The sequence below is a fragment of the Grus americana genome, chromosome 4, assembly GCF_028858705.1.
Source record: "Grus americana isolate bGruAme1 chromosome 4, bGruAme1.mat, whole genome shotgun sequence".
Classification (NCBI taxonomy): domain Eukaryota; kingdom Metazoa; phylum Chordata; class Aves; order Gruiformes; family Gruidae; genus Grus; species Grus americana.
The window spans coordinates 3,105,896-3,122,114 of NC_072855.1; the positions used below are offsets into that span (position 1 = coordinate 3,105,896).

The window sequence follows — 16,219 nt, forward strand, 5'->3', positions numbered from 1 at the left end:
AAGCGTACTTCCACCCATTGTATTCTAAATCACTTTTTCATTGAATTTCACAGGTTAGGTTAGCATGAAGGTAGAAGATGCTGGATGTTGCCGGTGCGGTGGGAAGTACCACTAAGGTGTGAGGGTGCAGCAGGTGGAGCTCTCTCTGTGTCGGTGCAGAACGAGGGAGCTAATGAATGAGTAGCTGTGTCTTGCTGGACTGCTTCAAAACTTGCCAGCCCAGGTGTTACCCCAATGGACTTGTTTATCTGATGTAACTGAAGATAATGTGCCATGATAGGCAAATGTCTTTGCTCTGAGTGAGTGGAAATTTGCAAAGTTTTGTAAAGGAGCAGATTTCTACCTGGGGGGTGTAAAATTAGGTCCTAGGAGGTCTGGGCTCTGAAAGATTTCATAGTATTCTTTGCAATGATGTAACAGTGGTGCTTCACATTCAGTTTAGGAAAGAGCTCTGCTTTCAGAGCAGAGTTTTGCTCTCTTTCTCTTTGGGAAGGAGTTAGTACAACCAGAGTCTCACAATTGCCGCTGTGCGCTGACTGACAGGTCAGATGAAATAATCTCGGTTGCTGCCTCTGCATTGTGCTGATGTTTCTTGAGTGCAGAGGCAGAGCTGTTCTCGCAGCATGGCAGTAAACCTGAAGAAAAGTGGTATTGCCTGGTTTTTGAAAGACTGAGTTAGAAACTGGAGAATGTAAAGCTTACGATACAGACTGAACCTGTGTCCATCTTCCAGCCATCTGTTTAATTTTTCTGTTTGTATTGTGTGTTAAGGGCTTTATCTAATGAATTTCTTCTGGCCTGCCATTCTGCAAACTATTGAGCAACTCTTGGATCAGCTTGTCTCACCTATATGGTGTTGGTCCTCATGTTTCACTCAAATGTCACTATATCAAGTCTAATTAGTCCTTGTGTGACTAATCTCTGTACGAACCGGCTAGCCTGGGGTGCCACTTATGTCTGAGACCTCTGCAGCCACAGGAAAATGAAGAGATGCATTCAGATAAGTGCAGCGGCCAAACCATGCCTTGTGCTGCAGGAGGAGGTGTACAAAACACAGGGCCAGACCCCAGAGAAAATTATTCTAGACCTCAAATCTGATAGTCAATCTAGTTCCAAGAATAAGAGCAAAAGGGTTTTTAAGTGTATCCTCTGTGTTCTTTGAAACCTCCAATTGCACCCCTCTGTGTGCAGTTCTAGTCAATCTATGATACTTCCAGTTCAGCAGGAGAGAGATACTGGAATAAATGATGTATCTGAGCCACGTACACAAATCATTGACCCCTGAAGAACCAGCCAGGTATAAGTGTGTTACAGGCAGAGTAAATGATTTTTTTTCTCCTCCCCCTCACAAAGGATGGGAAGAAATGCAAGGACTAACGTTCACATTTTTCAAATGACTGCCCAGCTGAACACCTTGCAAACAGAAGCTATACGGGAGGCGGGAAGAAAAAAGCTATGTTAAAGCATATCTTTTCCTACTAAATGAAAATCTATAATGTCTAGGTGTCTTCACTTGTTTGTCTGAATGTTTTGGAGATCTGACCAAAGTATTGTCCAACAACTGCCCTGTGTGTTTGACCATGATACAAGTCAGGTTTGGTGGGGTTTTTACTGCTTCCTGAGCCCTGGTAACACTGGCCAGCTTTGAGGAATTACCATGTCCCCTGAAGAGAATTAAATTGAGAAAACAGGATAGCTTGGTTCACGCGTTTGTCTCTGTGAGGGTTAAGCACCTCGGTTTGAAATGAATATGTGGCTTATAAATAGATTCCTCTTTCACAAAATGCAAAACAGTCTCTGTTTCGCAGGACAACGGGAACCAAAAACTGGCCCCAGAATGAATGAGCGCTAGAACTGCGCAGCTGATACGCTGTGCAGGACCACCTCTGGGAGCTACTGAGGTAGACTTAGGTTTTTGGGTGAAAGGATGCTAAGGTTTGAATTGCAGTGTATCTCAAGAACTTATGAAGAGAAATATTGCATTTGCATAAAAAGTCTTTTTGCAGACTCAGTATTTCTGGCATTTAGTAGTGTCCCAATAAGTGATATACTGCTCTGCCTTTGCAGTATAATGCTTTCCTATAGCATGTTCTATAGCATTCAAAATAAGCGTTATCATGCTATAAATAAGACTGGGCAAGTCGTGAAGCAAAGTGATCGGATCCCTGGAGCCTACACTCTGCAATTTATCACAGACCTGTTTCGGTGCACAGATAGAAGTGTAATTTATCACAGACCTGTTTCAGTGCACAGATAGAAGTGGATAAGAACAAGATGGTGACAGCAGTGTGATAGTGCAGTGACTCAATTCGAAATGTCACGGTGCGTGTTAGTGCTGGAGTTTGCTGGGGGGCTGCTAACGTTGTTGCAGCGATCCTAAACTGCTGATGGCTTTGCTGGCCAAATACTTCCCCAGATCACTCTGCTCTGCAGCCTATGCTGAGCTCAGTGCTGCTGCAGCTGTATTGTTATCAGTACCAAAGTTAGCTGCTTTGAAGCTAGTTGAGATATGCTGAGCTGCAAGCACACCTTTGATCGTCATGTAGATGTAGTCATAATGAATCTTATTTTCTGATCATAGATATGCTAATAGTAGGGTTTTTTTAGGAAGGCATTGTTTGGATCAGAGGATGCTGGAGACTTGGCAGAGAGTGGAAAGCATTTTGTGCTCCTGCTGGGACACAATATAATCCAGCAAAGGACAAAAAAATGTGTTCTGAGTTTAAGTAAATGAGTACTTCTGCAGCTTTCCATGAGACCATTTGAATATTTACCTGAAATAGGGCACAGTAGTTAATACTTTGTAGGATTGAGCAAGTAACAACATACACAAATATCAGTTATGTTTATCAATGGGATATGCAAAGCAGGCATAATAATGGTAAAATATCATCATCTTTGATTGTTTGGGCATGACTACCGTAGCTGATAGCAACAGGATCATGGAGGTCTTAAAGAAAAACCTGGCGGAGGGCTTTCTATGGAGAACTTTTGAAATGAGCCCACCAGTCCCTTGCTTCCTCCCATGCTGTCTCCCAGCTGCTCCTCTGTTATGATATTCCTCATTTGTCAGATCTTAATTAGTAACTGCAGCATATGCAGAGAGGATGGCAGTGAGAGCTGCAGTGACCTTTGGTGTTCTGTCTTCCCCTACATGTGTTTGTTGGGAGACCTGCAGTTTAAATCAGTGTGGTGGAATGAAGTTAATCTGTATGTATTATGGCTGTAATTTGTAGTCCTTATTTGCTATTCAGGTTTTGTTTCAGGTATAATGATTTACGTATTTCATTCTGAAACATGCATGCTCTGAGGTTTGAATTCAGATGAATCGACTTCTAAGTTACACAAGTACAAAAAAAATTCAAAAAAATCAGAACACTTTTGAAGGGAAGAAACTAATTCTGAATCTTTACCTTTTGGTAACTCAGAAATTATTAGACTGCTAACCCTACCAGATAAAGGGAATTGTTTTCTGGCAGAAGCGAAAAAGAGATTATCAGTTTAGATTAAATAAGAACATTTGAGTACTTGAGGGTAGGGTCTTTGTTTTGTGGTGTGGTCATTTTTGGTTTTTTGGGGGTTTTTTAAGTGTGTATGCTCTGTCATATCAAATAACATTAGCAGTAGATAGCTATAGCTTTCTCTTGATGATGGTCTATACACTGTTGCAAAAGAAACTGCTGTCAGGATAAAATTCTGTTGCACAGAGCACTGTGCACAAATAAGAAGGTTCCAGTGTATGATTCCACTTAATCATGGGAAAGCAACTTGCACGTATCTGCTGCTGTGCAGGGAAAAAAAACCCACATGAGAGCGGGAAGGTATTCTCTCATTTGGAAAACAGCACTGGTATTGTACTTCTGATTGCAAAAGTTGACTGGCAAAAGGACAACTGCAGCAAACAGGAATGGCAAATCTCTCATCAATTATATTCTCCTTTTGCAGCTGATGAGGAACACCAGCAAAATGTGGCGGCGGCAGCAGTGGCCAGGCCTCGACCCCTTGCTGAAGAGCGGGGAGATGGGATGCCAAGGCGCCGGAGGAACATGGGAAACCGGATGATGGCCCAGAGGAGAGCGCAGCAGGCGGAAGACTGGGTGGAAGGTAACGTTTGGTTCAGTTCATCTCACTAACATTGAAACAGGCCTTAAGGTTGGTGAAGGGGTGTGGTTGGCTCCTGAAGAAAGTTTTTCAGTTTTGCTGACTGCTTCACTATAATCTATTTGACTGTCCAGCTTCTCTCCATACTTTATCACTTATCTCTAGATATCACTTACCACAAACTGAAGTATCTACCTTCTTCTGTGGCAAATTGTGGCAGTTTGTTCTGCCAACAGTGCATCACAACATATTCTTCACTCACTTCCTAGAAACTGCCTTTTGTATTTCCTGCCTAGTCATGCAGGTTAAATTTGGGTGAACAGAATCCACACCTTGCAGTAGAATAACAAGCTGTAGTAAAGTATTGCTTTCTTGCAAATCAGTGGGAAGCATTCATTCCCTAGTGTAATTTCTGCAAAATCTGGAGTTTTCTTTCTGAGAAGCCATCCAGGTAGTGATCAGAAGCCAATTAGCTGGAGATCACCACAGACTGCAGCATTTTGTCTTACTGCCAGCAGGTTGTTGACGAGTCCTCTGTTCCTGTGCTGGATCTACAGTTAATAGCTATACATCTGTGGTGTGGTTGTAGATGAGAATATGGTGATAAATAACCTCTTTCTACACCCTGTAAACCTCACTCCTTTTTCTGGTGAAGCTTCAGACATTATTATCTTTATTACTACAGAGACCTTATCACCATGATTCACCTACCTGGGTTCCTTCTGCTTTCAGATTGTGGGTTCAGTGTTCAGGGTTTCTGCTCAAGTATTGATAATAGTGGGCTTTGCTTCACTTGAGTTTGCAGTGGAGACCAGCGTGTCTTTTTGGCCTGCAATAGAATCATAGAATGGTTTGGGTTGGAAGGGACCTTAAAGATCATCTAGTTCCAACCCCCTGCTGCAGGCAGAGACACCCTCCACTAGACAGCGTTGCCCAAAGCCTCATCCAACCTGGTCTTAAACGCTTCCAGGGATGGGGCCTCCACAACCTCTCTGGGCAACCTGTTCCAGTGCCTCACCACTCTAACAGTAAAGAATTTCTTTCTAACATCTAATCTAAATCGACCCTCCTTCAGCTTGAACCCATTACCCTTGTCCAGTCACTACACTCCCTGATAAACAGTCCCTCACCACCTTTCCTGTAGGCCCCTTCATGTACTGGTAAGCTGCAATTAGATCTCCCCAGAGCCTTCTCTTCTCCAGGCTGAACAATCCCCACTCCCTCAGCCTGTCCTCATAGGAGAGGTGCTCCATCCCTCTGATCATCTCCGTGGCCTCCTCTGGACTCTGAATACGTGAGAAACAGTGAGCACACATCTGTGTGATGCCTTGATTAGGGGCTGGTTCCACTTTCTTCAGCTTTTCTTGTCTTCCAGTTTGTACAAAGTGTCTTGCACTCACGTTGACAGGTAAACGTGCTGTTCAAGCTAATTGTGTTCAGCGGTTTCACAAATGGAAAATTGATGGGCCTGAACTTTTCAACTGTGGTTATTTCTTTTCATGTGATAACATCCTGGAAAGAAAATTGAATCTAAAAATTTTTCGCCTAAAACTCCAGACATCAAAAGTTTGAATGCCAAAGGCCGACAGCAAAGCTGTCAAAGCAAACAGCTTATCTTACTTTGTCACTTTAGCAATAGAAGAATCTGTGTTGTTGGGCTTTATAAATAATTCTTTTGCAGCTTACTGTACATCAGATGCAAGTGCTCTTGCATGAAGTTTTCTTTGAAATTACATCCCTGTTTTATTTGGGGTTTTTTAATTTCTTTTTCAAATTAAACCAAGTTCTTGCTCTTTGCTTCTGTTTCGTGCTTCTTTACTCATATTCTGGGATGGTCTTTCCAAGTGCCTAAGCACTGCTACACAGCAGTAACACCAAAGCCTTTGGAGACTGAGCATAGATTCCAGCAGTATAGCCGTGGAGATAAATGTCTGTCCCTGGTTACCCCCTGTCATGGACTGGCTGCATCAGTGCCACAAAGCCCTCAGCCTGGCCCTGAGATACCTGTATTAGCGTGGGGTTTGGTTTTTTGGGGTTTTTTCCCCCCCCTTAGAAAAGGATGTGTTACACCTTTTGAAGCCCGCTCTGTGGGCATATTATCATAGGCCTGGAATAACTCTTGGATTTGTCTCCTTTGTGCAGGGACCATGTACATTTTCTCTGTGTCATTGCAATATAGAGCAGTTTTGTCTAATTATTGCCTCCACTTGAACCTGTTGAAATAGCAAGTTATCCCCACAGCAAAGTTTTGTATTATAAAAATCAGTTGACTCGCATGGAAAGAGAGTCCAGAATGCATGCAGTGATGCACATTCTCAGGCAATGCAGGACCAGTTGGGGCACCTGGGGCTGAAGAGCAAAGTTATTTGGCAATGTAGGCAGAAACACTGAAAACAAGCCAGTCTGGTTTCTTCAGTCTTGACTTGTAAATGTTCTTGTTGCTTTAGAAGGCTTCTGAACATCTGCAACTGAAGTGGATTTTTTTCGTTGTTAAGATATTGTTAAATTTGTTAAAATGTTTTACTAGTAAGTTTCTGTTCTGTGTGTGGAATTTCCACTCTGAGTCTGTGTTTAGCTTTGGGCAAAGCTACCTGATCCTGCTCTGTGTCACTCTGACTTCTGCCACAGGTCGGTGCAGGCATAACACCAACCCATCGCTGCAAGATTTCTAGTACTGAACTTGGGAAGGGCATGATGATGCCCTGACCATATCTATGTTACCATTACAGACATAGAAGTGGAGTCAGGTAGGAACTGCTGTTATCACCAAAGTATTCTGCCTGTTGGGAGCCAGTTCTGCTGACTCTAGGAAATGGTCTCAAAGCAACACTTGCAGGCTTTGGAGTTGTGGTTAGCATGAGTGTTTTCTGGTTTCCATCTAACAATCAGATTTCAATTCCAGAATGAGAAATAAAGCTTCAAGGGTAGAATAGTAGCCCATGTTTTTTGCTGGCTGTGCTAAGTTGTTGTATTGTGCCAGTACTCAAATCTCTTGCAGAGTACTGGAGCGGGGGGAACCAAACCAAATTGTGGCACTAGGATCAGAATCTTAATAACTTTTAATTGTCCCTTCTGTAGTTAAAATATTAATCTTATTTACTTGAGAGTCTGGATAAGGACTCATTTAATACAGACAAGGACAGTAAATGATTGTTTTGAATACTCAAATCTACACCTATTGCCAGCGGAGCTAAACCAGGTTGTAATTCTTCCTTTAGCTCAGTGGGGTGGGGTAAGACACCTAAATTACTTGCAGATTGTCACGGGCAGAAAATAAACGATGAAGCACTAAATGCCTCGACTTTCCTACCAGAATTGCAACCCACACGGCGTACGTAGGTTCCTTATTCAAGGGTTCCATGTGGGCTGCACTCTGCTGTGGGGGCAGGCCCGCTAGCCGGGTGCCTACGCTGTCTTGGTTTGCCTGAGTAATGTTTTTCAGTGGTTAGTTGAATACTCAAAGGAGGTCATCTGTTATGAGAATATCAACATATTAATATCCTCTGATGACCAAAGATTGCTGGGGGAGAAATTTTTCATTGGTATCAAAGTAATTCTCAAAATGACTGAGACCCCCGAGTTGTGTTCCACCAGCATGACTTCCAGGCTGGCTTTAGAAAAATGGGTTTGGTTGATTTCTGTTGCCCAGCTTAATTCTAGTCAAGACATTACTGTTTTTCACACAGCCCAGTGCAATCTAGGCAACTGTTGTTAAAGTCTGCATGCCTCAGAGGACATCTGCTCTGCATGTTGTAGCAGGGTGCCCATGCCTTTCTTTCCCTGTGGAAAACAAGTCTGGAAGGAGAGTTCTGTATTCATGTGATTAGGTTGCTTCTGATATCCCTGCTAGCAGACTTAATTAGTTCTGTTGTATCTTCATTTAAATTGAACCCAGACAGAAGTGGCTTTGTGGGGTTAGCTACAGCCAAGTTGAAAATAAACTTACTGCAAGGCATAAACGTGTGTGGATTTGGGGTATTAATCATTTAGGGCAGGAGAGGCCAACCTAAGCAGGGGAAGGAAGCAGGGGAAAGGGGTTAAAATGGAGTCAGGTTGAGGATTGTTTGGGGCATGGGGTAGTGGGAATAAATGGCATTAGCCATTTTCCAATTTCAGATCCCATTTATTTATTGACTGAGGAGGGTGTCTTTGCTTCTTGTTGTTGCCTGACTGGTGCTCTGAGTGCATCCACTTGGACTTTGATCACCTTTGGGTACATGTAAAGCTGTTTTGTTGAGAACTTTTATTTGGTTGCTGGTCATGTGCAGAAAAAGCTATCCAATTCTCAAGTTAAGCTTGTGCTTCCAAACCTGCTCGTTGTGCCTTGAATACTGCAAAGAGGTCTGCAGTGAAATAGGTACTTCTCTTGACACTACATTTTTTGCTGCTTGGAGTAAAGTGACCCGGCCAACCTGATGTTTTGCATAAAAGTTTTAGTACTGTAATTTCCTATCAAGTGAGAAGAAATTTGTGGGAATGAACTTATAAAGACAAGTATGGTTGAGTCGTTTTGATCCCGCTGTGGGATCATTGAGAATGATGATCTGAGGCAAATACCTGTTTGCTTGAAGGACTGTTATACATTATTTCCGACAGTGACTTTGTACAAATATGTAGTGAGAAAACCTGCCTGCCTCAGCACACGATACAGTTTGTGGGGAGACAGAGGCATGCACAGGCCAAGTGCCTTTTCCAGAGTTGTTCAATCAGTCAGTGAGTAGGACACAGGTTTTGCAGTCCAGGTTTTCTGTCACTTGGGAGTGGTGTCTGGACCAAAAGTTGCTGTTGATGTGGGGGATTGGCATTTTTGTTGGCTGAAACTAGTGGGTGTCACCACACCATGATTTAGGGTAGTTACAAAGAACCAGACTTGTCTAAGAAACGATAGCAATCTCCAAACCACCAAGCAAATCAAAGACCACTGGGAACCGTCTGGGTGCAAAGCTTCGGTGGGTGTTGTGGGTGAGGCTGAGCCAAATGGTGAAAGAAACGAGGCAAAAGAGAATGACATGCCAGGAGAGCCTAAGCAGCCCAGTACACTTCCACGGAATGCTTTCAAGGGTTTAATTTTGAAAGGTGCTCGCTTCCACATCCTACAAACAAATAACCTCTGGCTTGCTGCAAAAAGTGTTGCCAAAACACAGGACTTCGTGTGGATTATTATGATTTGTTTTGTGGGGGTTTTTTAACAAACAGAAGGTAAGGACTGCATCAAAGAAATCATCTTGCTTTGTCAATGACCTTTATTCCTAACTGGTACAAACCATAGGCTCTCTACTTCTGGCAGCGGCATGTAACTCCAAAAGGTTAAATATCGCAACATCTTCATGCCTTTTCTCTGAGCTTATAGACCTGTACATCTGAGCACAGATGTAGGAACATCCAGTACAGTGAACATTGGGTTAAATTTATTTCCACAGAATCAGTAGCAATAAAGCCAGCAGCTTTTGACAGTCTGAGTGCTCTAGCTTGTAAAATAAAATATGATAACGAAAAGTTAACGATTCCAACATAAATTAAATCATAAGTTCCTCTCCTCTTGTTTGGCAAGACTTGGAGATCAGAATCTTGTGTTTTTCTTTGTAAGTGTTGATTGCTATTGAGGAAGAGAGCACAAAACAAATGAAGTTTTTAGAAGTTTTAAAAAATATAATAATTGGGCATGCTAAAATGCCCATTACTGCTTTGTGTAGCATCTAAGTCCAGCATTCAAACCTTGCATCTAAAAAAATCTTGCATGAGTGCTTTCTGCTAGTTTTGGGGAGAAAATAATATAAAAAATAATTACAGGGGTTTTTATTCCCATTCAGTGGTGGATACTGTGTATAACTTAGAGCAGAATGTGTTTGTGCTGAAATTTCTCAACAGAAGGACTTTTTCTGAGCAGACTCTACCTTGCATGTAATGCTGCATCTCCCTGTACTCGTGTGCCGAAAGATCTGGAAAACACGTAAACTTAGAAACACTGATGTGGTTCCATGCTGTACTTGTGAAACTGTATTAATTGATTTGTAGTTGAAATAATTTTAATGCTTAATCAGTAGGAAAACCTTTCTAGTACAGTTAAACTTTAACTACTAATATCCTAACTAGTGAATCAAAAGTTAATTTTGACTTGCTACTATTCATATAGAAAGTGACTTTAGTGTTATCAAAGTATCCACAATGTGTATCTGCCCTTGAGACATTTCAAGCGCAGATGGTGTGTGGAAGAGGTAGGTGTGTGGTTTCTCAGTTACACCATATGGCTTTATTTGAGGAAAAAACTTCAAGTCGTTTGACTTCTGCTCAAAAGGGCTGATGTCCCTTGTTTGCTGGCCTTTTTCTGTCCTAAGTGTAGACTGATTTTGTGGCTTCAGATTAATAAACCAATGTCTCATTCGGTTCGCTACCAAATTAAAAACAAAAATTGTTATGACTGTACCACCGCAGGGCTGTGTTACTCATGAATGCCCACACCTTTCCATATGGCAGACCGATTCCTTTCCAGTGGCTGGTGTCATATATCTATTCGATGTTAATAACACGCATATGTCTTCTGCCTGCAGGATGAACTGTTTGTTTTTCCTGGCACCTTCCCCCCTCTTTCTCTTACTCCTTTTGTTAGGTGCTACATAAACAGTAAATAAAGCAGCTAGCTGTGTGACTTTTTGTGAGTAGCCACGTGTGCAGCTTGCATCCTTTTTTTGTGGATGGGAATCCATTTGCTTCACCTCCAAAACTTAAAGTAAAGCAAGATGGACCCTTTGACATAGATAACAAGGGCAACTAAAATACATGATGTGAATTGTTTCGTTTGGAGTTTTTGCATATTCTGTACACAGTAGCTGGTAAATTCCTGTCCTGATAGACAACATCAGCACTCCAGAAACACTTTCTAATGGTATTGAGAAGTACTTTTAAACAGTAGTCTGTACATTTCAGGAGTTTCAAACGCCTGCGTGACTGACTGTTTCCTGTCATCCTGCCTCTCAATATGTTCAAAACATTAAGGCACAGCTAAGATACCTCTCAGCTGGCTAGCTGAGCAAAACCCATGTTTCTGTAAAGCAGAATATGTAAAGTGGTGTGACAGCATCACTGTAAGTCGGACTATTTCTGCTTTCTGTCTCTTAGAGCTGGAAGCTGGTGGGAATGCTTCACATATGCTGGAAATGTTGGTATAGAATCATAGAATGGTTTGGGTTGGAAGGGACCTTAAAGATCATCTAGTTCCAACCCCCTGCTGCAGGCAGAGACACCCTCCACTAGACAGCGTTGCCCAAAGCCTCATCCAACCTGGTCTTAAACACTTCCAGGGATGGGGCCTCCACAACCTCTCTGGGCAACCTGTTCCAGTGCCTCACCACTCTAACAGTAAAGAATTTCTTTCTAACATCTAATCTAAATCGACCCTCCTTCAGCTTGAACCCATTACCCCTTGTCCAGTCACTACACTCCCTGATAAACAGTCCCTCACCACCTTTCCTGTAGGCCCCTTCATGTACTGGTAAGCCGCAATTAGATCTCCCCAGAGCCTTCTCTTCTCCAGGCTGAACAACCCCATCTCCCTCAGCCTGTCCTCACAGCAGAGGTGCTCCATCCCTCTGATCAGCTTCGTGGCCTCCTCTGGACTCGCTCCAACAGCTCCATGTCTCTCTTGTACTGGGGCCCCCAGAGCTGGACGCAGTACTCCAGGTGGGGTCTCACAAGAGCTGAGTAGAGGGGCAGGATCACCTCCCTTGACCTGCTGGTCACACCTCTTTTGATGCAGCCCAGGACACGGTTAACATAGTTATGTTGGACTCTGTAAAGATGGTAGAGTTGTGACTGTGGTTGAAAGCAGTCCCATCATGTCACAGCCAAGCAGTTCAGGTGAAGAGCATCGTGTAGCCTTGAGGTTTGGTGTTCTTTATCAGCCCCATATCCTGAAGTAGGAACAGGACTTTTGTGTCCTGTTGGTACTGTGAGCAGTGAGGGAAAGTCACTACTGAAGAAGTGCTTGTGTCAAGATTGGAGCACTAAACCTCTCTCCCTTTCCTGCCACAACCCTACGTACATCCCAGAACAGTCACGTTTTAAGACATCAGATAAACTGTACAGAGGACTAGAGAACATCAGCCTTCAAACAAAAATACATTTTCAGCTTTAACTATACAATGATCTCTGATGTTGCTAGGTTTCTCAACTGAGTATGTACTCAGGCTGGCCAGCCCTAGTGCTATGGGTGATGATGAACTGCTTTCACAACAAGTGAGTGCGATTAACTGAACATCTTGCATCACATCTGAAGCACAGGGGCAGATGGAGTGCATGTTCCTATGGACTGACCCCCATCAGGTCTACTAGTTTTGGCAACTATGAGTATGTGAAAAGCAATTGTTAAAAGCTGCTGAAACAAGAGCTTGTTTATTTAAAAAAAAAAAAAATCTCACTGGCTCTCTGTAGCATTCACTCTGCTTTTGGTGGAGCTATTCTGCTATAATAACCAATTGATTCAGCAAATCCTTTTACCATGTGCTTATACTCTTGTCAGCACGTTCAGGTTTATTTAGCGCATACTAATTGCACCCAGGTTTAGTGCATAGTTGACCTTTAAAGCTCTGCTGAATCATGGGCTGCGTCTGCATTGCTGTCTCTGTCTTTTGTTGCCTGTAGCTCCGTGCACTAGACCAAGCTTGGAGGAAGTAGTACTTAAGGGATCACATCAAATGCTTCAAACTGGAGGAAAGCAAATGCTACTGAACAAAGGCATGTTTGATCCAGGACTGGAAAAAAGCTTTAAAAGCCTTGCTAGATTTCTGCCTAACCTCTGGCTCAGGTACTCTTAATATAGATGAAATCTGAGAAGCACTCAGAGCCTCAGGTTGAAGAGTGCATAGATGGTGTTTTATACTTGTGGTGTTTTCCAGAAATAGTTTTCTAAAGAATAATACCAGTATTGAACTGTTAATTTTGGAGTAATAACTGCCAATGCTGGGTTGCTCACCCGTTGTGTTTGGAGCTCCCCTTGGCCTGGTATTTAAAATATAAATAAAGTTATTCTAAGCTTCAGCAAAATTGTAGAAGTAACTGTGTCAAGTCTGAGTGTCCCCTGTTGCCCTCTTTGTGGTGTAGGAAGGGGGAACCCTTTTGATCATCTCAATAATCAGATACCAGTAATTCTCTGAAGCCCAGTTCAGCAAGCCTGCCTATATTAACTTCCATATCCTGAAAACAGTGAAGTTATTTGAGAGCCACCTACACAGCTCTCAATTACATTTGTTTCTGATGATGTGTCTCGGTGGCTTAACCATAGTAGTATACTGTGTATTGGAATTAGTAAAACAAGAGTGTTTGAAACCTAATTCTACATGTAAAAAAGGGCGAGTCTCGTTCATCCATATGCTCCTTTAATAGCAGCTTTTTGGGTTCCCAAAAAAGGGGACCAGGCGCTCTGGAGAGAGTTCCCTGCAGAAAACATCCTGCTGCCAGCCCTACTGAACCAGTTCTGGTGATTGCCACAGTACGATCAGCTCCAGGTACAACTGCTGCAGGCTCTCATGAAACTGGTTATCAAACATAATGGGCTTTTTCTTCTTGTTGGCCCAGTCTTAGAAACCAGGGGCTCAGGGGTTGTGTGAGTGGGGAATTGTTTCCCAGCCCCCCAATGATAAGGGCTAAAACTTAACTGAGGAAGAATTTCCCCTGCACACTCTTCCCCTTCTCCCTCCCTAAATAAACGTTGCATTTCAGGAAAATTGCAGGAGCTGGCAGTGCTGTTCTTCAGATTACCCAGTGGTCTTCAAGTGTGTGGATCTAAAGGCAGCATCCAGCAGAACAGCACTGTGGATGCTGAAAGTATAAATTACCCCAAAAGGGATCCATTCGATAAAAATCTTTCATTTTGGTTCTGCCGCCTGATTCATATGCATGAATCTCTGTGTATTGTGTAGTGTTTCCTGAAGCGAGCTAATGGTTTCTCTTTGAGTGTTGAGGTCAATCCACAGTACTTATGTTGTAGGATCAAGGACTGATTTAGATTAGCAAATAAAGTGGCCAAATGTTCATGAGACATTGGGTGGGGGAGGAAATGGCAGTTTTTAAAAGCTCTTTAGTCTTACTTAGCCCCTGGGTGAGCAGAAATATAATGCATTTGCACACCATTTGAGCATAACGCTTTCACATTCCACAGTTGCAGAAATCATCTTTATAAACAACCAATTGTCAGATAACAGGGAACTATTTACATGTAATTTTGTTGCAGTCGAGCCCAAGATTTGCACTGTAGGGATTTGGTTTTTTCTTCCCGTCCTCAAAGGTTAGTTGTATCAGGCTAGAATTAGTGAATGAGTGGAATGCCTCTGAATCCCACTTTTTTGAATGGATGTCTGTGGTGCTAAGCTTAAAGGTAACTGGGAAGAAAGTCTCTGGAGGTGGGTGTTAACCAGTTATACAAATACAACCATTAGCATGTTTTATGTATAAGAAAAAGTATATCTTTTAATTGTGGAAAGCAGGAAATGTTTATGAAAAGTCTTCCTTCAGAAGTACAAGTAAATTTTTACTTCTGGCTTCGCTTGAGTGTGTGTTTGCCTTGTTACTTCTACTCTGTGGCTTTGGCAGTCCTGTGTGATTTTTTTTTCTTGCCTTTTTCCATCTAATAGGTCTTGTGTGAAATGTATGTGTGTCTCCTTTTCATCTGCTGCTGCTTTGCTAGGAAGCAGTGCAGTTTCTCAAAGAGACTTTATACAGATTATTTAAAATTTGTTGTTTACTCTTTAACACAATATTGCAGAGGAAGATGATGCTGAGGAGGTGCCAGAATTTCAGGTGTCTGGGAAAATTGGAGCAAAGAAGCAGAGGAAATTAGAAGAGAAGCAAGCTAGAAAAGCACAGAGAGAGGTAAGCATTTCCTGCCACGTACAGAGCCCAGAGCAGAGCCTGAATAGCAGTACTCAGCAAAGAACTGGTGATGACAGACACCCCAGAAAGGCAAAGGCAGTGTCATCACTACAACAGTTGTGGTTTTGTTTTAAAAATGTAAATTCAGCTTTTTATGTCATATCCCAAGAGGACCATGGAAAATGTTGACTCGTTTTCTTTCCGTTAGGTTCTCTGGCATTCTCGTGGGGAGAAGAGAGGAGTTAAACTCTTGAATACTTTTTTTTGTTTGATGTTTCCACTGGCTTGCAGCTTAATGTCAGTACTGTCTCCCCTTAAAAATACACTAAAGCCCACATAGCATTGTTGTAACATGGGTCTGCGACCAAAACCGTGGGTAGTTCTAAGTAGTGTTTCATGTGCTCTCATAGCGCAAAAACTTTATCTGGGTTTATCTATGTTTAGCCATGTTTATTGTTTTTATGGATGGAGGAGATGAAAAGCAGACCGTGTAATCCACTGAAATCTATGATGCAGACAGATTTTGGCCCTTAGACAGAGACCAAGTATGCAGAACAAACACACTGTAACTTTTCAGTTGTTCTTTCTTAAATCTATGTGCAAAACTACTTATTTAAACACTGTTGCATTTTTTAAGTTTTGCCCAACATGTTGCTGTTAATTCCAGAGAAGCAACAGGCTTTTTGAAACTTACTTTCTAAAGGGTGCCTGTGGGAGGTTATGCATTAAGTCCTTTTAGTTGTTCTGGTTTTTGTTTGTTCTGTAACTTGGAACATGGGGTTGCAAGGAGCAGATAAAACTTAAACAGCCTTTACATAACAGAGGCTGGAGTGCACAGTGGACTTCACGAATTTTACAAAGCCAGTGAAATCCCATTTTAGTGTCACCTGAGGTTTAAGTCCAGTTTCTGCTTTACACCATAGCGGTATGCCCTGTAGATAGGGCGGTTGGTAATAAACTTGATTATTGTGTGATATATAAACTTCCATTACAATTTTTTTCTCACTCTGTGCTTTAACCATTTTGTCATTACTTTCCGTATTCATTCTATTTAATTAGCTGCTTTTTTGTGGAAAATTTGAGCAAAGTTGAATGAAGTTAGATAAGCATCAGTTGGTGGAGTGAGGAATCTTTTGTTTCATTTTAAAATATGCTGATTTTTACTTTCCCATGTAGACAGATAAATTCCTCGGTTAGGTCTTTTTCTCTGAAACATTCAAAGCCACAAATCCTCCATTTGAATGTCTTCTGCTTG

At 42.2% G+C, this 16,219-nt stretch overlaps 1 protein-coding gene across 3 annotated transcripts in view; it reads left to right on the forward strand.

Moving 5' to 3' along the window:
* Positions 1 to 16,219, forward strand: part of DDRGK1 (DDRGK domain containing 1) — a 40,206-nt gene that overhangs the window by 2,358 nt on the left and 21,629 nt on the right. For all 3 annotated transcript variants that reach the window (XM_054824686.1, XM_054824684.1, XM_054824685.1), the window contains exons 2-3: positions 3,946 to 4,104; positions 14,858 to 14,964. In XM_054824686.1, coding sequence (XP_054680661.1) covers positions 3,946 to 4,104; positions 14,858 to 14,964 — 266 coding nt within the window. The remainder of the gene's footprint in view (positions 1 to 3,945; positions 4,105 to 14,857; positions 14,965 to 16,219) is intronic.